Source organism: Haemorhous mexicanus, chromosome 10 (genome assembly GCF_027477595.1).
Source record: "Haemorhous mexicanus isolate bHaeMex1 chromosome 10, bHaeMex1.pri, whole genome shotgun sequence".
Classification (NCBI taxonomy): domain Eukaryota; kingdom Metazoa; phylum Chordata; class Aves; order Passeriformes; family Fringillidae; genus Haemorhous; species Haemorhous mexicanus.
The window spans coordinates 17,793,615-17,817,608 of NC_082350.1; the positions used below are offsets into that span (position 1 = coordinate 17,793,615).

General features: G+C 38.3%; 2 protein-coding genes across 4 annotated transcripts; one reads left to right on the forward strand and one right to left on the reverse strand.

Annotated features, from left to right (window-relative positions):
* The first annotated feature begins 879 nt into the window (after positions 1–879).
* On the forward strand, positions 880–10,140 carry LOC132331810 (cytochrome P450 2J2-like). Its single transcript, XM_059855645.1, has 9 exons — positions 880–1,218; positions 2,233–2,395; positions 2,909–3,058; positions 4,502–4,662; positions 5,528–5,701; positions 5,936–6,077; positions 6,723–6,910; positions 7,025–7,166; positions 8,870–10,140. Exons 1-9 carry the CDS (start codon positions 1,048–1,050, stop codon positions 9,046–9,048), a joined length of 1,470 nt encoding a protein of 489 aa, XP_059711628.1. The 5' UTR covers positions 880–1,047; the 3' UTR covers positions 9,049–10,140.
* CAPN10 (calpain 10) lies at positions 10,124–22,836 on the reverse strand. Of its 3 annotated transcripts, none has more exons than XM_059855641.1 (13): positions 22,726–22,836; positions 22,154–22,361; positions 20,677–20,808; positions 20,231–20,427; positions 18,756–18,973; positions 18,101–18,242; positions 16,418–16,584; positions 15,585–15,868; positions 14,915–15,117; positions 14,316–14,571; positions 13,073–13,272; positions 12,438–12,483; positions 10,124–11,102 (listed from the first exon to the last, which is right to left on the reverse strand). In XM_059855641.1, exons 2-13 carry the CDS (start codon positions 22,295–22,297, stop codon positions 11,073–11,075), a joined length of 2,019 nt encoding a protein of 672 aa, XP_059711624.1. In that variant the 5' UTR covers positions 22,298–22,361; positions 22,726–22,836; the 3' UTR covers positions 10,124–11,072. The 3 variants fall into 3 exon arrangements, with proteins under 3 accessions (XP_059711624.1, XP_059711626.1, XP_059711627.1); XM_059855643.1 differs by having other exon boundaries at positions 22,691–22,797; XM_059855644.1 differs by lacking the exon at positions 22,726–22,836 and having other exon boundaries at positions 22,154–22,556.
* Between the last annotated feature and the right edge of the window lie 1,158 nt (positions 22,837–23,994).

Consider the following 23,994-nt stretch of genomic DNA (forward strand, 5'->3'; position numbering starts at 1 on the left):
AAAATTTTGAAACAGATAACTTGTACAGTTGTATGGCTTTCCTTAATCTCCTATTTAGTCTTGAAGATAACATTAGCTAGGTTCTTGAACAAAGTGTTGAAAAACACTGTGTAATATATCAGTAAGTATGAAAAGTAAGTCTCAAGTTGCTACACACTGGTACAAACCTCTCTGGTAAACTTATGGGATTTACAAATCAGTAAGGATTAAAAGTTTTGCCTGTTTCTTCCATTTATTTGTTCTTTTCCACAGATCTAATAGAACCTGTGCATGGTTTCATCTGCAAAATTTGAACCAGAAGATTTTAAAACTTAGCATAAAATCAAAGAATTTTAAAAAGAAAAGTTAGAAAACATCATATAATCTGATGGATGGAAAAATAATCTCTCACTAGTATTCACATAATATCATAACCTAGGATATGATAAAAGGGGAAAGAAGATACTCTTCAAATTATTAAATTACCTTTTGTTTTTCTTATTAAAGACAATAATTGAGCTCTATGCTGCATGAACTCATTCTTTTTCACCTCAAAGACCTGAGATATTGTGTAGATGTTTCTTCTTCTGTAAAGTAACCACACAATAATTGCAGTATTTCAGAATGACAATAACTAATGCATTTCAATGTTTAGCTACATGAAACTGCCTGAAGTGTTACCATTATGCAAAACTCTTGAAAACCTTAGATAACTATTCAATAATTGGCACTTTGACCCACTATCAAGACTAAGAAGGAAATAAAATTTTAAGTGAAAAAAGAGACAAGTCACAAGTCACAATTACAGATCACAAAAAAAAGAGTGGGTGTGGCTTGGCTAAGCACAAAGCATCACATAGTTTGGTTTTCTAGGGACTTCAGCCTGGGAAAACTGTAGATTGCCAGAGAGAGATGGCTACAGGAGGCATATCCTTAGAAAGAGTTTGAATTCAGTAGAAGAAATATCTCCACAAATCCAAATTTTCAGAAGAAATCATAGACAAAAAAAAAAAAAAAAAAAAAGACCAAAAAAGCCAAAACCCAGTGAGAAGCTAAAATTTTGATAAAATGTTGGGGATTACTGAGATTTTTATTGCTCTAGTAGTGTGTCTCCTGCTTTTGCAGTTCCTCAAGCTGCAGTGGATGCGTACCCAGCTTCCTCCAGGACCAGTTCCCCTCCCCATCATTGGAAATTTGTGGCTGCTGGACTTCAAACTACGCCGAGAAACTCTCAGTAAGGTATTTATTTATCTCTGTGCTTGCAGATCAGTCTGAATCTATTTTAACTTAAATTGTGCATTGCATAGGAACAGCCTAAAATGCTAGTTTTTTAAACCTCAAGCTTGATTACCAGCCAGTTTCAAAGACTCTGAGGAGCCTGCAGTACTAAAAATATTTCTGAGTAATAAACATCACCATTGCTTTAGTCCTTGCTATTTTTCTCTCTTTTGGTTACATTCTCACAAGCACTGTCATAGAATGGTACTTCATTGGCAGTTTCATTCTGTTTCTGTGTTGATATCCAGCCCTGTAAGCCACCTCTAGCAGAGCTCTCCTATCCTGACACCAATGCCACTGGAACATCTCCATTAGAAGACCAAACATGTACCCTAAACAGACACTTTTTTCCCCTATTTTTTCAGCAAAAAGATTTCTTATCTGCTGTAAACAGGTTACTGCTAAAACAAAGCAGGAAAATCTGATTGCTGTCTACAACACAACCAATCACACCAATCAAAGCTATTTCAAAAAGAAAGGAATTTGCTTCCCACTATTACAAGGAAAAATATAAGCATGATGTGAGGAACAACAGAGGAAAATAATAAAAATCCTGGAAGCTAGGAACAGCTATAGAAAAGAAAGCAAGAACATTTCTTTTCTTTCTTCGTAAGCTAGAGACAAGAAAATACCCTCAATTTGGTTCATCAATAAAATAAAGAGAAAAGCTCTGGGATTTTGCCTGTAATAATTTGTTCTTTGATTCAGAGCTAACAAAGTAAGCTACTGGTTTTCTCTCTGTGAAATTAGAGAGGTGTTCTTCTGAGAGATGTCCTTAGAAAGTAAAGAAAAATTATCTTCTGCTCCCAAAGCATGTTAATAACAGAAATAATTTTTTTTTCTAAAACTTGCAATTCAATTTGATGCCAACAAATGGGTTTAGTCACAACTACAGAAAACTCTTAAATAAATTGATATTTTAGTGGATGCTTTCCCTGGTTTATAGTTACAAATTTCCTGTTATCAACTCTTCAGTTAACCAACATCTACGGAAACATCTACACACTATGGATGGGACAGACACCTCTGGTTGTGCTGAATGGATACAAAGCAGTAAAAGATGGCATTGTCACCCACTCAGAAGAAGTTTCTGGAAGACCTCTCACCCCTTTCTACAGGGATATGATGGGCGAGAAAGGTACAAAGTGTTACACAAGAATGAGATAGAACAAGGTGTAAATAAGGAAGAAGTTTTATCGTGCACACATATCAGCTACTGCTGTACCAGGGCATAAGTGGGCTCTCACTGCAAAAATGTTTCATGCAGTGCTAAGCATGTTAAGAAAAAACGAAAAATTTATTGTCTTATAAAGCACATCACTCAGTGTTTTTCCTTCTCAATAGATCCAAAGGAATACTTGCCTGGAGAAGTTGCCCTTCAATTGTATCATTTCTAAACCAGGAGATTGCTCATGTAGAAGACATCTATAGACAAAGCTGTTCAGTCCTCACCAAAACCACTCAGTTTACAAGGGCACATTTAGGACCTGCTGGGTGTCATAAAATCCTCAGAGACCAAAACTCGGCTTCTAAAATCTAGAATCATTGTATCTTGTTAGTGAAATACAACCTCATCTAAATCAAAATTTGCCTCCTGCAGTGAAAGGATTTCCCCTCCCAGCAATGAACTAAATGTTTCTGTGTTTTTCAGGTATTTTCCTGACAAATGGCCACACCTGGAAGCAGCAGAGACGCTTTGGCATAACAGTTTTAAGAAGTCTGGCACTTGGTAAGAACAATTTGGAGCATCAAATTCAAAGAGAGGCCTGTCACCTTGTGGATATCTTCACAAATACAAAAGGTAAATTCACTAGAAGAACAACACTTACAGCTTTTCCTGAAATGTCAGGGCTGGTAAAAGTTTCACAGTAATTTTTACATGTACTATAGATATTGTCGATATCAGTAGAACTTTCACTGGCTTCTTAAGTGCATTCTTTGCAAAAACTGTTTTGTCTGCACAGTGGGCAATATAAAATTGTTTATTTTTAAATAAGGAGAGTTTTAAAAATGTTTATTATCAACACAGCTGGTAATGATTCTTACACTCAAGGAGTATAGAAAAACCCTCCTTAAAATACACAATGTATGACCTGCTGGAAGTCATTCTAGGACAGCAGGCTGTCTTGGTTTGGAATGCAATCTGGAACACAGGCTTTCAGGATTTGGCAGAGAAAGAACCCCAAAACATGGAATGTATCATTCAGTTATCCAAAAAAATCTTCTTTTCAAAATTTGGATGAAATAGAAACCAATAGAATTTTATCAAGCTGCCAAAATAAAGCAATTAAATATAAATATTCTGAGCAGCCAAATCCCTCATCTTGTTCCATGTGAAAACACATGAGAGGTTGCCTGAGGTCTCTCTCCAACTCCCCTTGGACCAGGCCCATCTCTTTTCCGAGAGCAACATTTACACATATTTAAAATGTAGAAGATGAAAAAAATCAACTACCTCAAGTCCCTGAACAGCCCAAAGCTTTACCTACCATGCAATCCCTTCTCAATTTTAAACTCAGTAAACGTATTTAGTCTTTCCAAGAACAACTAAGAGCATTGGACTAAAGTCAGGGATGCATTTTCCATAGAAGTATACTTCAAAGGTTGTCCTTGCCATTGAAATGTGTACTTAATTTTTTTTTTCTGGTTTTAATCCTTTTCATTGGGAGCTGTATTTTATATTTGCCTATTATATTTGCCTTTTCAGTCTGTGGGAAAAAAATACATCTGTGGTTGGATTGTTAAGCTGATACTTGAAAACCAAAAAGAGACAAGTCATTTCAACAGAACTAAGAAATGAAAACGCTAATTCTTTTCCCTGGGTTTTTTGTTTGGTTTGGGTTTTTTGTTTGGTTTGGGTTTTTTTTTTTTTTTTGTGGGGGGGAATGGGGAGAATTGTTTGTTTTGGTTTTTAACTGCAAACTTAGATATCTACCTCCGTATTTGAAGGTATATGCTCTAATTAATTGCTTGTGTTTCCACACACCCCAGACCACAAGTCAAAGAAAGGGAGATTTTATGTTTGTCTACTCAAAACTGATTATCACTGTATTTTACAAGAGTAAAGAGTAGATTGAAAACTACAATTCAGGCAGTTAATATATACTAAACTAGGCTTAACTTAAATGATTTTTTTCTTAAAATAGTCTGATCCCTTGTTGTTTTTACCATTAAAAAATAGCATTCCACATTTTTCTTGCTATAGTCTATTCAGAAGTTCTCACAGTACCTCCCCTATTCACAGGCAAACCTTTTGACCCCCACACTTCCATTGTCCATGCAATCGCAAATATCATTTGTGCTGTGGTTTTTGGTCATTGCTTTTCCAGTGAGGATGAATCTTTCAGCAAACTCATCAAAGCTATTTATTCTGTGATCTACTTTCAAGGCACTATCTGGGGCAGGGTAAGAACCTACTTTTCTTGTTCCTTAAGGTGCATTTGCACTTGACAAGTCAGAAGAAATTAAAAGTCAGAGACAATTATTCACAAACATTTTCGTTTCCAAATATACCATTGTTCTACAAGCCACAGTGAAGTAATAAATCAATATATACTTTGTATATGTAATTATTGACTCCTAATCCTTCTTTATATCTGTAAATCACATCCTAAAATTAAAATTCTAGATCATCACTGCTTTTTACAGATTTCCAATGAACAATCATTTGCAGAATACTGTGTATTAAAGATTCTTAGTTCTTAAAACAAAAGCAGCTTCTAAAATTTCATTTTCATTTAGTCTTGCAAATCTAGAAATGCAATAATAAGAACTAAGTCTTCAAATTCTGAAGCCCTTTTGAAAAGATATCGTGCTTCAATTCATAATTCATATTACCATCAAGATCTGAGTTATTCTGAGCTTCCAATAAAATTCAGGTTACATCTTCATCACACCAAGAATACTTTTTAAGTTCTCAGAACCCTAGCTATTGCTTAACTTGTGCAGATTTTGGCACACTGGTATTCTAAAAGACTATCAGGTTCTTCATAAAGGGATGACTAAAAAAAATTACAGTAAAAAATTTAAGGTTGAGAAAAGTCTCTTTGTGAGTCAGATTAAGCACTCATCCATTTTCAGAACCCCTGTTACATTATTAGGTATTGATCCAAAAAGTAAAATATATTCACGTTCCCAGTATTTAATCTCTCTTACTTGTGTCTGTTGCCTCTCATCCCAGTTTCGTTGCCCACATGTTGTGGTGACTTCACCATTCTCAGGAAATCAGAACTGGGATCTGACACTCTTTGCTTTCTGTTTAACACCACAGCTGTACGATGCTTTCCCATGGCTCATGCACCATCTCCCAGGGCCTCATCAGGAGGTGTTTGCATACAACGACTTCATGCACAGATTAGTCATGGAGGAAGTTCAGGGTCATGAGAGACAGGACACAGGTGATCCACAGGATCTCATTGACTTCTACCTGGCTCAAATAACAAAAGTAAGTATCTGTTTATCACATTCTCCCTTCCTTGGCTTCAATGCTTACTACAAACACTTGCTGTTCCAGCAACTGCCAAAGGATTTTTATATGCACACTCTATTTGTGCAGCACTGAAGGTGTTTGATTTGATGGGCTGCTCACTGTTATCATCAAACAATTACAGTTTCTATGTGACTGGTGAAATATCTGAAATTATCTATTTCATAGTCTTCTTGTGAATATACCCTACAGACCAAGGATGACCCTACTTCTACATTCAATAAAGAAAATATGGTTCAGACTGTGGTTGATCTTTTGCTGGGAGGCACAGAAACAACAAGCACCACCCTTCTCTGGGCACTGCTCTACATGGTACAATACCCAGAAATACAAGGTGAGCAAAAGTTCCATCAGAGAGAGCTGCATTCAACACCACAATGAACATCATTAGTGTAAGAATATAGATCAATCACTTGCAAGGCATCAAAAAACCCCTTAGCTATGCACATGAATGGTGGTACATCAGCAATTAGGATCCAGAAAATGGAAGGTCAATAAATGAAACAAACAGGTGCTTCCCCATCTGGTTCACCAGCAACACTAGCAGAAATTAGTAGTAGCCAGTTTTACCTCACTAGAAGAGGTTGGCAAGACAGAATAACAAGTTAAAGACATTTCATACGCAACCTAGTCTCCTCCCAACCTTTGAAGTAGAAAAGTTTTTAAAAGACATCTGATCTGATACATATTTATAAACAATGTAAGTTATACCTGTAATTTCAAATTTTAATCCATTTTTTGAAACACAAAATTGTACTATTCTCAACACCAAGTAGGTGTCTTAAATGAGACATCATCCTGTGATTCAGGGAGATGCACTTCCTTGATCAACAGAAACCTACACAGCAGTCAAACCACGTGCCAAAGCATTTCATAGCAACATAATTTCTTTTATTTACCTCTGACAGGACATTCTCATACAAAATGAGGGGGCTGGGGGTGCAGAGTGGGAAATGAAAGTATTTTCATTTGTCTGCAGAAAAGGTTCAAAGAGAGATAGAGGCTGTTCTGGAACCCTCGCATGTCATCAGCTATGAAGACCGTAAGCAGCTGCCCTACACAAACGCTGTGATCCACGAGGCTTTGCGCTACAGCAACGTCACCTCTGTGGGGGTCCCTCGACAGTGCCTGAGGAGCACAACTCTGCTGGGTTTTCACATTAAAAAGGTACAGAGGATACTCCCCTCTTTCTTACATCTTTGAGCTGTTTATATTTAGCATTTACATGACACAGAGAGAAGGAAAATCTACGGAAAATAAGATCTCTGCTGCTTCTTGCAGGGCACGCTTGTGCTGCCAAATCTGCACTCTGTGGTGTATGACACTGAGCACTGGGCAACCCCTTGGAAGTTCAACCCAGATCATTTCCTAGATTTGGATGGCAACTTTGTGAACAAAGAGGCATTCTTACCTTTCTCAGCAGGTAACACCCTGACCTTGAATATTCTTGCTTGCTCTGTTTTGCAGCAAGATTTAAAATACTAGGTTCTAAATACACATTTATAAAAATGTATTTGACTAGAATGACTATTTGACTGATTTGAAAGATTTAAAGTCAGGTCTTTTGCTGTAAGAGCCACAAATACTGTGCGTTTTGTATTTTTCATATATTCAAACAGAGGATAAGTATGGCTGGGAGACAAAATGCTCTTTCCTTGGCATACGCACAGTTCCTACCATAAGGATATCTGAGCTTATCTCCTAATGAGTTAAACTGAGGTAATTCCCTGTTAAATCAAGGTAATTACCCTAAGTCAGGAAATTTATTTATTTTCACCTTACAAAAAGGAAGACCAATGACAAAAGGAATATGATTTTTTCAAAACATACAGAGAAAATCTGTGAAGAAGGAGGAAACCAAACCTCAGTCTCCCAAATCCTACGTTAACAGTCTAGCACCCCATTTTCTTGTATCTGTAGAAAACTAGCAAAATCCAGTAGATTTTGTAGGTTTTCAATAGAATATTATTAGGCAATCAAAAAAAATTTTAACTTTTCAAAAGCATATTACAATGTACAACAAATAATTTACAGTGCAAAATGCAGGGATTCAATTATATGGAGGGGGAAAAAAAGAGTGAAAAGCAGTATGCAACAACTCTAGCGAGTTTCTCTAGTCAACCAGTTTCTCCAATAAACTGATTATGAAAAACAGCAGCACAAAAGAGGAAAGTGGTATCATTACTAAAAATTCACAATAAAACCACTGAGAAACAGCTGAGGGGTTTTTTTGTGTTACTGTTACATTATACTACTACACACCTCTTGCAGAGAAATAGAAAAGAGCATACTGAGTGACACATGGTCAGATTAAATATAATAAATCTAGATTTTTTAAAAAATTCTCTAAATTGTCAGTAAATCCTAAAATCATCTTTGCAAAACAGGTATTTATCACCTTACCTCCTTCACTCACCAAATGGCTATGAATCAAGACAACCAGTTTGGGCTCCCATTTCAACTGTGGCATAGGACTATTTCTTTAACTTGCTCTGGTTATTTTCAGTTTATGTAATCTGAGTATTTAGATATTCTGAATATCTATCTTTGGTTTTTTTAGCCTGGAATATGTAGATATCCTGAAATATCCTGTGTAAACAATATGCCAAAATGAGTCACTGAGTCTATATATCACTGCACATTTCACTCTCTTAGCACATCTGCCTCTGACAGTGTCAGGGCTACAAAGACCGAACATACCCTTCTGAATTTCTGTTAAAGAAATCCTGATTACGTTCTTCTCCTTGACTTCAGAACTGCATCCCACAATGCTCCAGCCCTCCCTTCTCAACAACCAAAATAAGACTCTGAAGTATATGAATCTTTTTTAAATCTGGCTTAGCTAAGAAGCAATTAATGGCTCTCACAAAAAGAATCAACAATGGAAAGGGAGAATTGCATACACGCTCCAGGGGTGAAAAAAGTCTAAACAAACCAAATCAAACAGAGGTACACAGTTTCTCAGTTAAATGTTTCCCCACCCTCTTCCTAAAGCATCTTCTGTCTTTACAGAACGAAATAATTATCTTACATTAACAGAATTCAAGGAACTCAGTAGAATTTTCTGCAAAGTTCTTTTACAGAATTTAACTTTACTCAACCAACTCTTTTGATTTTCCTCTGCAGGGCACCGTGTATGTCTGGGGGAACGGATGGCACGAGTTGAACTGTTTATCTTCTTTACCAATCTCCTTCGGGCATTTACATTCCAGCTCCCTGAGGGGGTGAAGGAAATCAGTCTGGAGTACATTTTGGGTGCAATACTGCAGCCACATCCATATAAACTCTGTGCTATTCCACGCTAGTCTGCAACACACTACAATGCTGAGAGACTTCAACCTGTTAGTAAGTGAAGATCCTTAAAAAACATGCTTCACTATCTCAATTCTCATCTACTGAACTTCCTGAAATGAAAGTAAGTCTACTTGCCAAACTCACATAATTGAGTCTTAAGCATACAGAAACACACAATATTTCCAAATAAATGTATTTTCACACTCACAGTAGCAGTGAATTAGTTGTAGGATATTAGAGAAGTGGCCTGTATCAAGTAGTTTCCTGCATGTGTGCTCTGTCAGGTATCACACTCTTAAAATGGGACAACTGTTCAGTAAGGATGCCTGAATAAAATTTTCTTCAGTAAACTGTTACTCTGAGTTCATAGATATTTTCTTAGATCTTCTTGCAGGAGGCAATAGAGTATACACACACTTAGTGGTGATTCCTTTGCCTTTCACTCTCCAACAAGGCATATAGTGTAGCATAAACTTCACACACACAAAAATGATTGTAGTATGGGGCCTCTCATAACCACAGCCCATTTAGAAATCCTTACACCTGCTTTTACTTATTTAGTATCCAATTTCTATTTCATCACAACTCAGGTCCATGGACTTTCACAAACTTTTCCTTCTGTTTAGAAATACTGCTGTATGATCCAATCATTTCCTATTTGAAGAGAAAGGAACAGCTTTTCAAGAAATTAAGAACATAAACAATGATTTCAACAGTTGTTTTAGTAGGTACAGTAGAGATTTATTACTCACAGTGTTATCTTTTGTTCTTTTTCCACACCAACAGATGTGGAAGGTTTTGACCATTTAAAATTCAGCCAAAAGCACCCTAAATCCTTTCCATTTTCGAAATTCAACAGAAGCTAGCAGAAATTATGGCAGAATGTAGTTAAAAGCAAAAGCAGAATACTACATATTTCTGGGATATAAAACTAATGGAAGACTTGATTCTCCTTGCAAGTGTTTCCAATTACTCCCTTCCACTAAGTGAAACCCCAGGGCTCTAACATATGGTAATGTTTGCTACCACAGAACCAACGCACACTTGACATCATTGAAATATTTAACTTTTTAAATAAAAGCCATTTTAAAACTTTCAATGTCACTTTATTTTTATTGAGGAAAATATAACATTTAAAAAATCCTGCTTGAATAAGAAACACTTTCAAACATAAATTAAGAAAAAACCCCTTAAACTGCACATTTCTTGCAGCAAGGGCAGCTCTTCCATAAAACCCATTCTTACAGATTTACAAAAGCAGTCTGACATGATAGTTCAAAAGTTTTCAAGTCTTGTCTTTTTTATTTCTAGCATTCATTAAAGAAAAACTCACCAAAAAAATCTTCCCTTGGAACCCACCATCTGCTTGGCTCCATAGAGGGCCCAAGGTAAAGTGCTCAGCAGCAGGACTGGCAGTGTCAGATACAAGCTTGGACTTTTTCTACTCCAGTATATTTTGATGGTTCTTGAGGTATATCCTACCTGAAAAAAATACTCCAGTTTTTACTCTATGTTCACCACCCCTTTGGTGACATGAAGTTGTTCTGTCAGGTTGAATTTTTTCCCCAATAAAATATTATTTCACAATCATAGAATGGTTATAGCTGGAAGGGACCCTAAAGATCATCGTGTTCCAATCCCCCTGCCATGGGCAGAGACACATTCCATGAGACCAGGGTCATAAGGGCTCCATCCAACCTGGCCTTACATGTAGGTTTTACGGTTTTCTTCCAAAACCGTAGCTTGGGTTAAAACATGCACATACTCTTTGCCTGTATTTTTGAAGAACTGAGGTACATGACCATTTGCTGTACAATGCTCCTTCTGAAAATGTGGGAAGACCAAATACTCAGTGTTCATGATTAAAAGAGGTATTTTTTACAAAGAAGTCGTTACAGGCCTGACAGTTGGTACCAGTGAAAAACAGCTGGGCTAAGAGCATCTTCTTGTTACTCCATTTAAAATTGAGAAGAGCAAGACGAGGCATTCCTCAGCTTCCCAATGTTTCTTCCAATGACAGTGTGAGAATTCCACACTACCTTTTCATCACAGTTGTAAAGGAAACCTGTAAGAAAATGTGCAATACAGAGAAAAAAGCTTTTTCATCAGGCTTTTCTGTCAAGAAGGAATGAAAGTGAATCAGAGAAAAGAAAGATTTAGAAACTGAGGTTAAAATGCAAGGCTTTCATCTGAAGCATCCTTTAAAAATACCAAAAATTTTAAAATTCATAAATTCCATCACTTCAGTAACTAGAGAACACAGTCAAACTTTCAGAAAAATACACTGACATCCAGCTCTGCTCTAGTTACACATCTTTTAGAAATCACTAGCCCAAAGTTAGGTAAACTTGCCAGAACCCTCAGGAGCTAAACTCCTGAAAGTTTAAAGTCCAGTCTTTAGAAATACCCATATTGCTGAAGATTAGATTCAGACATTAATTTCTCCCACTGATAAGAAAAATATAACTGCAATTTCCAGATTCTTGAAGCTGTCCTGAAGAATCTAAATGGTTTCTTTGATTCCGTTTCAATAAATAATACAAAGAAACATAAGTTTGAATAGATTCCTTTTGATATAAAGGCCTTGCAACATTTTGTTCTCAAAACAATGGTAACAAAGGACCTTCACTGCATAGTTCAGCTCCTAAATGTTAAAGTAACAGGAACCATACGGAAAGTACACACAGGTCTGTGCCCACTTTGTGTAGCAAACAAAATTGATACGGTTTATGTGGTTTTAAGAAAAAAATGTAATCACTGGTCAACATGACCCACATTCAGAAAACAAGTAAGTCAATTCTAAACTTGGGTGAAGAGTTTTTCCTACAATTTTTGTTTTGTTCAAACCTCAAAGGGAAAGACTCAAGCATCTAGACGGTCTTGTTCCACCTAATAAGCAGAGTGTTATCAAGGACACGTTTTGATCCACCAACCAAATCATGTACCTTCAAACCACTGTTAAAATAATACTTTATTTTTAAATTAAAAATATTTTAACCGAAGTTCTCCTCTGTACCCAATAAAAACACCATAAGTATTAGTTACTCAGTATTACATCCAATCCTTTTATATTACATGCCTATCTAATCAAGCAAAACAAAACCAAAATCTGAAATAGCTGTCATTAACTTGATGAAAACAACTTGCACTCCAGGAGGCATTATAATGGTGGGATGCTGTATGGGCTGACTGTAGGGAAACAAATAAAAACCTAATCTTCTCATTTTGCTGTGCTTTCTTAGGCCTTTACAACAATAGAACATCATTAGAATTTTAAAATGGCAATACAGAGAATACCAAATATCAAAACCAATCAGATGGAGGAAGGATACAACATATATTTAAAACAAGTAGATCTCTGGTGACACCAAGTACGAATACATCAAAATATATCACTTACCTCTTGTAGTACTTGTCCAAGTGTCTCCTGGCTGTGAATGCGCTTCCTGTTGAAAACCCAAACCACACTTATTTCTGCACAAAGCATTGGGAATCTTGCAAATATCAAGTATTTATCCCACATCAAAAAGAGAAGCTATATCAGGCTTCATTCCATATCCTTTCCCTAAACAAATCCTTCTCCAACTCTGTTGAGTCTTACTGCAGTCTTATGGAATTTACAATTCTGATTCAGAGCTGTTGTTATTCACATCATAGTTAGAACTACCTGGAAGAAGTCTGGATACTCATCACATTTTCTCAAAAACAACCCTGAATTTTAAAAGGCATTGGTAACTTTCAGCAAAAATCCTAACATTGATGATGCAGCTGGTAATTAATTGCTGAAGTGTCATCTCCTGCAGCAAGACACATCTGATATTCAACAAGTGATGCAAGAAGATTTAACAAATACTACCTTTTTTAGTCATTCCTCCAACATAATCAAAGTGGTAAGCAGTGCAGGCAAACTATAGAAATACAAGACTTCACAAAAGTTTCCATCAAGAGAACACATTACTACAGTCATTTCCATGCATCCTGTAATACATGCAGGAAAAAGACTAGAAAAGCAAATAAAAGGCAACATAATTTTACCTGTCTATTTTGGTTGCTATGACCACTGTAAAATTGCCTTCTGTATTGGGCAAGTATGTAGAAGGTATAATGACATAACTTCCTGCAGGAAGCCTGCAAAGTCGGCTGACTTCCTGGGAATAGCAGTGAGGAACACAGCTCACCAGTGGCTCCAAGTGCACAAAAGAAGTAGTTTGTGGTTTCCAGCTGCTGTTAGGTACCTGCAAAAAAGAATGCAAACATGCTTACTGTTTCAGTCTCACACTTCATTTCTAGGATGCCACAGTGTGATATGGTCCATCTTTATTTCAAATACTCATTCTGCTGTACAGAGCTAGAGAGAAGAGGAATGGAAAAGCTTCCAGAAAACCCAGATGGCAGCACTAAGAACAGATGAATCATTCCTAGCCTGTTTGTAGACAAATGTTTAGATCCCACTACTCACATAGCTGTAGAGCTTTCTCTGTTTTCTAACCTCTCTCTTCCTTGCCACAGCCTAAAGCACTTGTTTTCTGCCTCAGGGATCTGCTGAACAGACTATGTCCTTCCTATATCTAGTAGTCTTTCCTGTACTAAAAAGTCATATTAGACTTCATATCAGTCTCCTAAAGGAATATAAAAAAACCACCAATCTTTCTTCACATATTGTGTACTTGAAGTTTTATAATTACTTCTGGTGCCCAACTCCCGACTTTTCACTTAAGCAACACCTTTTTTTGAAGCATGTTTTCCAAAAATAAAGCTACTTTTCTCTGCAAATAGTTGCTTAAGCAGCAGCTTCTCAGGTTACATTTATGCAGTTGAACACTGGCACACACATGTTCAATCTGTATCTACCCATATCAAATAAAATCTTGTTTTGTTTCTGATCACCCGCTCAAGATATCACAGCCCTTTTGATCCAATATAATTTGCCTATAAACATTTAATTATTAGACACAAAGGAAGTAAGTTTTTATGAAGAATTACCAAAAGGTTTGGTCCTCAATCACTAGGGCACCAAGAATTATTTGCAGATCCTCAAAAGAGTTAGTCATTGCTAAAACTAATTTAGAACCTTGTAAGAATTCAATGGAACCAATTATCTGGTAACTATGCTATGTAACTACCTAAGTTATTCCATATCTTTCATGGGCATTACTTCCAGAGTCAGCCTGTGCTTCTCCCAGAAGCAACAGACCCTTGCAAACTGCAAGGAGCCCTGTGCTGCCAGGCTAACCTTCACCCTTGGCAAACAAGCAATCAAACTGACCAGAAGCCTTACCTGGAAAATATGGAAACCTATTGGACAACACTTGCTATCCAGGCAGTGCTGACGGAGGGTGACTTTCACACTGCTTTTCCCTGGTCCTGCAGGAACTGAGAGGGGAAAGCAGGGATTGGTATGGAAGGAGGGGAAGTTCCTGCTGCCTCCAGCATTCAGCCCATTCTTCCAGCATCCATGCAGCTGCACTGTCTCCCATTCACCAGCTGGGAGTTCTTCACAGAGGACAGCATCCATGGGTGGTGGCTTTAGTTCACTATCAAACATAAGAGAGCAAAGAAACAAAAATGTATAAAACACATACTACCAGAATTTAAACAAATCTGACCAGCTTTTAAACAGCTGCCAACACTACATTTTGCCTCTGCATATAGCACTAAGCTGCAGTTTAGAGTCAAGATGCTACTTCTTATTAGTATTTTAACAAGAGGTAGCAGCAGCTTCACAACAAAAACAAGGAGCTGGGAAACTTGCATGAATTCAAAGACAGTGTTAGCACTCTGCACAATTCTTCAAATATTTTAAACATTCCCACTTAGTGCTACACTTGTATTTATGTCAACAATTTTAAGAAACGTTCTGTTTTGTTTTAAAACTACCTGAGAGAGATCCTTCCCGTTGAAAATACACGAAGCAAGAAATTCCCTACTGCATCTTTCAGAAAAGTGCTGGGAACAACAAGATAAAAGCCAGGTGAAAGATCACAGCACACATGGACTTCTCTGTCGTAGGAATGGCAGACGGTACCTACAACTGGAGGAGCAGAGAGGGTCTTTGGAAGGTTAAATCGTTTCTTCTCCACCTAGAATAGATGCATAATGATGTGTGGTGGTTTAGGAAAAATGACTATCTTGTAATAAAATTTAAAATTATCAAATATTGTTTAAAACATTTTTCAACATGCATACATTTACAAATTAAACAAAGACAAGAGCATCAGCAGATGACCTGAACATCAAAGAGAAGTAGGAAGAGTTAATATTCAGGAGTAAATTTAGAAATGGCTTCAAGCAATCAGCCCAAAAGGTCATGCACTAATTTGGAACAATCCCAAGTGCTCAGTGATAAGAAGAAAGTATTAGTCCAGTAATAGTTTGTACAGACAGTAACTGTGAGATACACAGAACCATTCCAGCATAAACCAGAGATAGAAAATTTGTGACCAGTTGAATTGTATCACTGGCATGGGAAATGAATGATCTTACTCAAATGATTCAGCAGTGCTTTTAAACTTCTATTCCCAAGAGAAAAATATCACTTTTGTATTACCTTCCAGACATGCAATCCCACAGCCTGGTAATTCTTTCCCTGTATGCCTTCAGTCAAAGATGGATTTTCCTCTGCTAAGCGATTTGGATTTTGAATCCTTCCAGCCCAGTCAGTACTGTATTTCCTGTGTTTCTGCAGCAGAGCAATGCACACCTCACTCGACTCACAGACCCTCAGCCAGAACTTGGGGTTGGTGGGGAAGCTGCTGTTGTTGCGGCAGCCACCTGCAGACTGGCCTCTCACCCAGGATCCAAAGAGATTCTGAGAGTGATACAGCACTTTCTCTAACAAAATCAGAAAACCACTGTGAGGATTTCAGACAAGAGAAGCTGCTTAATTTTACACAAAAGGCATATGGCAGAGATTGCCCAGCCCAAGAGAACATGCTGTCATAGCCTGACACTTCCCCCAAGCAGAAATTCATTACCAAGATTTTGAGAGGCATGAGAATTAATGCCACAGTTAGTAATGAAAGACTAGTGACATAATTTTTACAAGAAACTATTACTAGAAATCTCAAGTGTATATACCATTAAAAACAAAATATCACAGGACTGTACAGAATAACAGCCTTCTAGACAGATGACACTAATCTTTCAACCAACTAGCAAGTAACTAGATTTCCTAGAAATATCAATGGTTTCTCTAAAGATCTTTAATTCCTCTTGTCCTTCTGTTTTTCAGTAGAGACAGAAAAGGCCAATGGATCTACAGGAGAGGGGGAAACTAAGAAAGAGAAATTATGGTCTAGGTGTACCCATTTGCCATTCAAATCAATTCTTCCCCGTGACATAATGTTATTTGCATGACAAAGATGTCTTCTCAGATCACACCTGTATAGAGGCTCTGAAGTTGTCCTTCCTCATTGACTGGAAAGCCCACAGTAATCTCATCAAATTCCCTGAAAAATTCCTCTTCATCAACCCAGAATTCTCCTTCTTGGATCTGTGAGAGGAGTTCTGAAGCAACTACTGGATCTAGTTGATTCCATCCTTGACCACTGCACATAATACAGAAATTAACATTCAGCTCTTTGCCCAGAAGAGTTCAAGAACAATGTTCTATCAAATATCTTATGGAGCAGGACAGCAAGAAGAGATTTCTTCATTTTATTGAAATGATTGCATTTAATGAAATAACTTCATTGAAAATCTCTCTGCACATTGCTGGTCAGTGAGAGGGATCACAGGAAACACAAGTCATAACTTATCACAGAAAACTTAGACACAGCCTAATACCAGACTGGATGCAGAAGAGACTTCTGGGTGAAATAGGTGCTTTGTTTACAACAGTCTCTACAGTAAGAAGTCTGAGAGCAAAATAAAGGCTTTTAACTGTTGTTTAAAAAAGAGGCAAAAAAGTAAAACAAGCTGTGTTGTCATTGTTCTGAAAAAATTTTAATGCTTTACAACAAAAACTGCTGTTTGTATTAAGCAACTGACTACCCCCATGAATCTGCTTGCCAAGTCTTGATAAACCAAGAATTTAAACGCTTCATTATTTAGGGCTCATTAAAAGCAAGTAGTTTCAACATTTTCCATTGTTTCACTAGCAAAAAAGAACAGTTCTGCACTTGAATAAAACAGGGCTCTAAGGCCATCCAATGAAACCCTATCCTCTTGCAACTATATGGCAACTTACTCTTTGACAAAGAAACTACAAGACACCAAGTGTATAACCAAAACACTACTCTCAAAATAAAAAAATATCAGCTGAAGTCACAATAAATGCAATTAAATTATCTTTATAACTCAGGGAAAAAAAATATTTCTACAAAAATGTTCCTGAACATCACCATATTGTTAACATATTTTAATGCTGAATGCTTGTTGCTTGGGTCAAGAACTGCATGTTCTTTTGTATAGTCAAAACATGCTAATATTTTTCAAAATAAGCAAGTATGGTCTGCCCTTTCATCGTTCTTGTTACTTTTCTATTTGAGCTGCTACACATATTTCTGCAAGTCCTTTAAAACAGTTCTCGTCTTTATTTCTACTTTATATGGACTCAGTTCCAGCTTCTCCTACTTATATCAATCTACAGAAATGAGATAACACAGGCAACAAGCATAAGCATCCTTCCTTCTGCTATAGTTTTATAATTACTCCTTTGCTTGTTTTCTGCAGCTGAGCCAGGAACAAATGAGAAGAGTCAATGAATGACTACAAGAAACAAACACAATCAAGATACTTAGATCAATGGCAGAACAAGAAAAAAGCACAAAAATCAGAAACAAAGTTAGCCAACACCTCAAGTTTGTGTCTATAAAAAAATATGGTTTGATAAATAAAAAAGTTATTAAAAAATTTAGATTGTGAGAACTAGGAGATCAAATTTACTAGACTCGGAACCAATGAGCTGTGTCAACTCCGAGCTCACTAAAGAATTGCAGACACACTGAAGCCACTCTCCTCTGCCAGAGATTATTAGCAGTGTTTGCCTATGTTATACATAGATAAGCTTTGTGCCTCAGAACTTAAACAAATGGTTTTCCAAATGAATATAAAACTGCTCACCCCTCACACCAAGGCCCTTTCCAGCACCGCCTCCCCCATGGATTTCGTATTCGTAGCAGGAAAATTTCCTTGCCTGACACTTCAGAGAGATTCAGTGTGTCTATCACAATAAAGGCATGAAATTCTCCTAGTTCACTTGCACCTGAATAGAAAAAAAAAAACATTTGAAAATAAACAAAAGAATCCGTTCCATATTTTACAATAACATTAGTGAAAGAAGGCAATTTTGCAATAAAATGAAATGGGTTTTACATCTATATTAGAACAGCACAAAGAAACCTCAAACAGTTCATTTTAGTGACTATAAGGAAATAAAGTAACATTGCAAAGCGTATTAACTTGCTCCTTAATCTCAAGTCCCTACAAATTCACTGTGCTAAAATTAATTGAGGTTTTCAAGGTTGTTTTTGAGATGCTTTTTCAAGGGAGTGCATTTTGGGGGGCATGCATTTGTTTTTGAGAATTGACTATATTAGCTTCTAATATAAAAAGCACTTCTCCAAAGCAGCCCCGATCCTGAACTCAGTAACATCCTTAAATCTTCATCTATCCAAACTTTTCAAATTGTACCATGAAACTGGCATGGTACTAGAATCAGCACTTGTATTCGCTGGCTGCCTTGTGCTTTGAAGCCTGTTAATAGAGACACTATCACCTTGTCTGGAGTTGAGGACTGAACAGCTTATTACACACTGTTCCTTCAGATTCATTAATCTTCTAAACACTGCTTTCTCCAAAACCATGCCAGTCTTCTCTTTCTCCACATGTTTTCCAGGGCCTTTCAGGGTCCATCTTTCAGCAATTCCTCCAGTCAGATCAACCAAAGCATCTGCCACCTGTCCTGCCCACAACTGTTCATAAGATCCATGCACTCTAAAAAATTGAAACAAAAAAAATAGAAAAAGTTTGCACACACAGCAGACAAAAGAAACACAGCTGCTACACACTTGCAACCCCACTCTATAACACAATCATGACTGCACCCTACCTCATAACCCAAAGTAGGCAAGAGAAAGCACATACTATCTTATTTATATGGAACACAACATCTAAAGAATATGTAATCCATTGGATATTCCACTGCTTGATGGGAAGTTTCTTACATTCTCTCTATTCTATTCAAAAAACTGCTGTTGTCTTGTACTAGTCATTTGTACCCTATTATCCATGCTCTGCCCTAGTATCCATTATCTTTTGTGATATACTAACTGCATTCTGTATAAATAAAAAAATTTCTTCCTCTTCAATTATTTTTTATTCATTCTGCACAAATAACTAGAGCAGCACTTCCCTCAACAACCTAAGCAAAGCAAGAGGCTGCCCCACCTGATGTAGCAGATGCAAAAATATAGCAAAAGAAGCCAAGACTAAAATCGAATTATAAGATTGAACAATAAGAGCTCTGCAGACAACAAATATTACATTTCAAACCTACAGAGAAGCTTTAACATTATATTGGTGCTTCAGAGCTTCTGCTCAATCTACAGCTGAGTAAGCTACTTTATAATTGAAGTCTGCCTCTGCCCTCTGCTGGCAACCACAAAATCTTCTGCTCAGATTCTTTGGGACATTAGATGTCCTACCAGTGCATTTTGTCTCCAAATTGCTTTGTCTATCTGGACAGCTTTTCTGTTGATGTGACATAAACCCCTAAATAGCTGCATTTTCTTTCTAAAACAGTAAACTAACAAAGTATGCAAAAGAGCAGTGAAACTCACACAACCAGAGCCTCAACTACCACAAACTCACTCAATGTTGTTGTTTTTCATGAAAATATCTGCATGCTTTCTGCTTTTCATTGAGATCTCATCTTCCCTAGTAAAACATCTTCCTTTAACAAATTAGATAACTAATGGACAGAGACTTAACAAACATCATTTGAATCCCGAAAATTCATTGCAGCTTACTTTTCACCAGAATTACCTCCCTAAGACTATCTTACTTCATATGCAACTGGAAGCACACCTTACAGACCTACAGTTTAAAGAGCAACTTCTGCACAAGCCAGGATGGGACCACCAGCAGCTACAATGCTCAGATCTATGCCCAAAGCAGGTGGGTAAAATAGGCAAGCAGAAGAAATATACAAGTATTATAGTTCTATTTCCACCAATAGCAGCGTTCACATACTTTGCATAAGCTTTTTCCAGTAGTGGAAGCCAAAACAAATCCTCTGTCTGACACTGGGAAAAGCAGAGTTTGCCCCCAAGGCAAGGCAGGCGATCATCAATGGTCACTTCCACCCAGTGGCCAAACTGCCAGACCCGGCAGGTGAAGCAGCCTTGGTAGGACTCATCCGTCCAGCTGGGCTGGCCTGGAGGGATTACCTGCAGGGCAAAGGCCAAAATCAAGGCAAACAATGAATTAATGAAGTTTATTTTTTGCAAACAAAACTAGCTTAAAATATACTGAATTTGTATGAGCCATTTGTAACAAACACAGTAAAAAATATGATAACACAACCAGTGAAACTGAACATAATGAAGGCAATACTTGTATGGCAGCTTGGGACTGCAGAACAATACACAAAGTCAAATAGGTGAAGAAAACTTCTCTAGCATGAAACTTCTCTATACCTTGTTCAGTAAGTATTTGCTCTTCTGCAAAGCTACACAGGCACACAGGAACCAACAGTCTCCCAAAATTCCTTGTTTTATTTGCACATCCTGCAGATTGTTTGAAAATAACCGAGGAGAGGAACAAATGTCCTAAAATTAAAGAAGAGGAGTTAAAGCCAAATCCTGCCTGACATTTTAAGGAAGTCTGCGTTTCAGGGACTGGGAGGGCTTCAGAGATCTCTCATAACATAAGAATTGTTACTTCTAGAAAATTTCCTTTCCACACACAGCCTAAGTAAGAAGTAACAAATAAATGGCCTGTGGCAGTATTTTGCAGGTACTTCATGGATGCAAACCTAGTTCACACATGACTTTTAGTACACAACTGTCACTATCAGGTGCAACCTTATCAAAAGCAGTAAGAAGTGAAAGACAACATAATTCATCAGCTCCTTGTTAGACCTATGATCAACTGTGACAGGGCTGATGCTATCCACATTAAACTGAATATCCCAAGTAACAAAATTCTCAAAATTAGAACAAGGGAAAACATTTCCTAGGCACAGAAACATAGATTAATTGGTAGCACAAGAGGAAATTTCAGATGCAAAGTCCTGAACACACTTAATCTGATCTGAAAGTGAGTCTGTGAAATGGTGCTCCTTATATATTAACACGGCAAGAGATGGAAATTAACTCATCAGCCATCAGCAGCAATTAAGGCGTAAAGAAAAAAAGCAGGAAGCTGCACAGTCTACTCCATGGAATCATTTGGTTGCCAATTACACCTGATAACCAACAGCTCTGTCACTATTCTACAGACAGCCCCAGACACAGGGGAAAAAAAATACAACTCAAGACAACATGCTTTTTTCCTCTATTACATTTTTATAGCCTTTTTTTCCCTTCTACACAAAGGCAGTATCATAAATACTTCACCTTAAATGGGCACACTGCAGAAATGCGTTCTAAAGCTTTTAGCTCTAATACAGCTTGCTCTGCAACCCAGCCATAAGTTTAAAAACAATACAAGTACTATGACAAGTTATAAACTTTAAAAGTTTTCTTTCCTGTTATCAAAGAAAGCAACCACAAAAAAAAAGCAAGAGTCTTCTAAAAAATTCTAAAATACAACTACTTACTTTCAAGACCGTTATGCAATATATCAAAAAATTTGGGAATGACATAATGCTGCATTCTAACTTGGTATGCACATAATTTGCATAATGAAACATATTTATAATAAAATATCTGAATTTCTCCTACTGCCATGAAATTTAAAAGCTCTACAAGAGGATTTAAATCAAGCCTACAAACAAGCACCTAGACTAAAAACTGTAACTCATGTATTGTTAACACTGACATACATTGGTTTTATCACTTCTGTATTTACAACCAAAAAAACCAGCCAGAGGCAGGTATTCAACGGTAACTTGCATTTACTACCTAGAAGCCCAATTCTGCTAAAATTAGCCTTTTATACTTTAAAACTCACCTTAGGTCTCAACCAAGATATCTCGCCTCTGAACTGGGCAAGCGGGGTACAATAATTAAAAAATATGGAGGTATCACTGGCCGGAAACGTGGGGTCTGTGTAAAGGTCTCTTGCCACCATTAAATGCTTTTTCTCTCCCAGCATTTTCAACACAGTCCTTAGCAGCTTTGCCGGCTATTCCTACGACTTTAAATCGCCAGGCACCAACCTGCAACAGAAGCGAGTGTTACCGGGGAATTGCAACAGGGAAACAAACAGGCATGGCGGATTTATTTAGGGATGGACAGCCTCTCGCTGTAACACCTGGAACCACCACAGTGGTTCTTTCAGCACCTGAAGCCACCCCACAGCGCTCAGCTGAAAGAGAAGGGGGCCTCTGAGGAGACCTACACCCTCTTAGATCCCATACCCCGCTCTGCGCACACCCTCCACACAAAGCTCCCCCCCCCCCCACCCCTCTCCTCACACCCCGCCCAAACATGGCCTCTCCGCACACGCCTCCTCGTGCCCCCAGCCCCCCATCCCCAGAAGAGGTACCGGCTCGGCCGTCCCCGCTCCCGTTCCCCCCTCACCGCGGGGCGGTCCCGCCGCCATTGCCCGGGGCGGCCGTTACCCGGCAACGCCGGCACGCGCGGCCCCGCCCAGCCCGCGCATGACGGACGGCGGCGTCGACCAATCAGCAGACGATACTTGCATGCGCACCACGCGTTGGCCCCGCCTCCCCGGCTGAGGGGAGCGGAGGGGTCCCCGCGGTGGGCGAGGTTCGCTGGCCGGGAAATGGGAACGTGCTCGTGTGGGGCACGGGCCGTGGGCACCTGACGTACGGGCTCCTAGGGCGGAGGAAAATGAATCCAAAGTGTTTTCATGAAGATTGTGACAGAGAAATTGCTGGCCCTTAGCGAGTCCTCTTCTGACATAATGGCACAGAACACATTTTCAGATAATTTATCACCATAAAGTCATCCACAGGCTGAACCATCAAAGGAGATATGTTAATTTCCATATTCTGATAGCTACCAGTGAAATAGAAAAAGTGCCTTAAAAATACTGCCTAGCTCAGGGACAAAGAACAGAAATGCAGAAATAAGGGCCCCACGAGGCCGTCCTTCAGCACACCAGGGTTTTGGGTTTCAGGGCACAGTGAAGCAGGCTGTTGTCTTTTTCATGTTTGGGCCTTTCACATCAGCGTTTCTCAAGGAGTTCAGGTGTGGCCAATAAAGAAGCTGCTGAGCCACAGTGGAAGGACAATGTGTTTACCAAAAAATCTGCCATCACACTTGTCTGTGATGAGGTGTTTGAGTCTAAGGTCACCTGGTCCTCTGGTAGAGAGGTCATCTGAACGAGAGAGCCACAGAAAACATGGGCCTGACTGGTTTTTATCAGACATTAATGCAGAAATCCTCCTCTCAAGCCAACCTTAGCAGATGGAAATGCTCTCAGGTAACTGCAGCAACTGTCTACCCCCCTGACATTCAGAAATAGGTTCTCTGCCCCTTGGTCATGCCCATTGTACAGACACAAGGCTTCTCTCCTGCCTACTGCAAATTTAATCAACAAACAAGACTTTTCACGTTGGAGTTTTGACCCTTTCAGGAGCAGAGGAAACATTGCTGGCAGTAAGAATAACCCTCTTGTCCACGGCTCATGCAAGGGAGCTGCAGCTGCGCGGCTGCGAGTGAGCAACACAGGAGAGCTCTGTTGGGGGAGGGAAAGGGGAAAAAAAGGCCTCTGTGTCAGGAACAGTGAGGCTCTGATCTGTGTGATTTCACCCCTGCATTCTTTAGGAAACAGCGATCACACAACTGCATAAATTCCATTAGAGGACCAATTCTAGAAAGCAG

Excerpts from the sequence above, each read along its gene's own strand:
- LOC132331810 (XM_059855645.1), top strand. The coding sequence starts at position 1,048 with ATGTTGGGGATTACTGAGATTTTTATTGCTCTAGTAGTGTGTCTCCTG. Across the intron at positions 5,702-5,935 it reads ACCTGGCTCAAATAACAAAA|ACCAAGGATGACCCTACTTC; the intron begins GTAAGTATCTGT and ends TATACCCTACAG. Across the intron at positions 7,167-8,869 it reads ATTCTTACCTTTCTCAGCAG|GGCACCGTGTATGTCTGGGG; the intron begins GTAACACCCTGA and ends TTTCCTCTGCAG.
- CAPN10 (XM_059855641.1), bottom strand. The coding sequence starts at position 22,297 with ATGCTGGGAGAGAAAAAGCATTTAATGGTGGCAAGAGACCTTTACACA. Across the intron at positions 15,118-15,584 it reads TGGGATTGCATGTCTGGAAG|GTGGAGAAGAAACGATTTAA; the intron begins GTAATACAAAAG and ends CATCTATTCTAG. Across the intron at positions 11,103-12,437 it reads TTGGACAAGTACTACAAGAG|GTTTCCTTTACAACTGTGAT; the intron begins GTAAGTGATATA and ends ATTTTCTTACAG.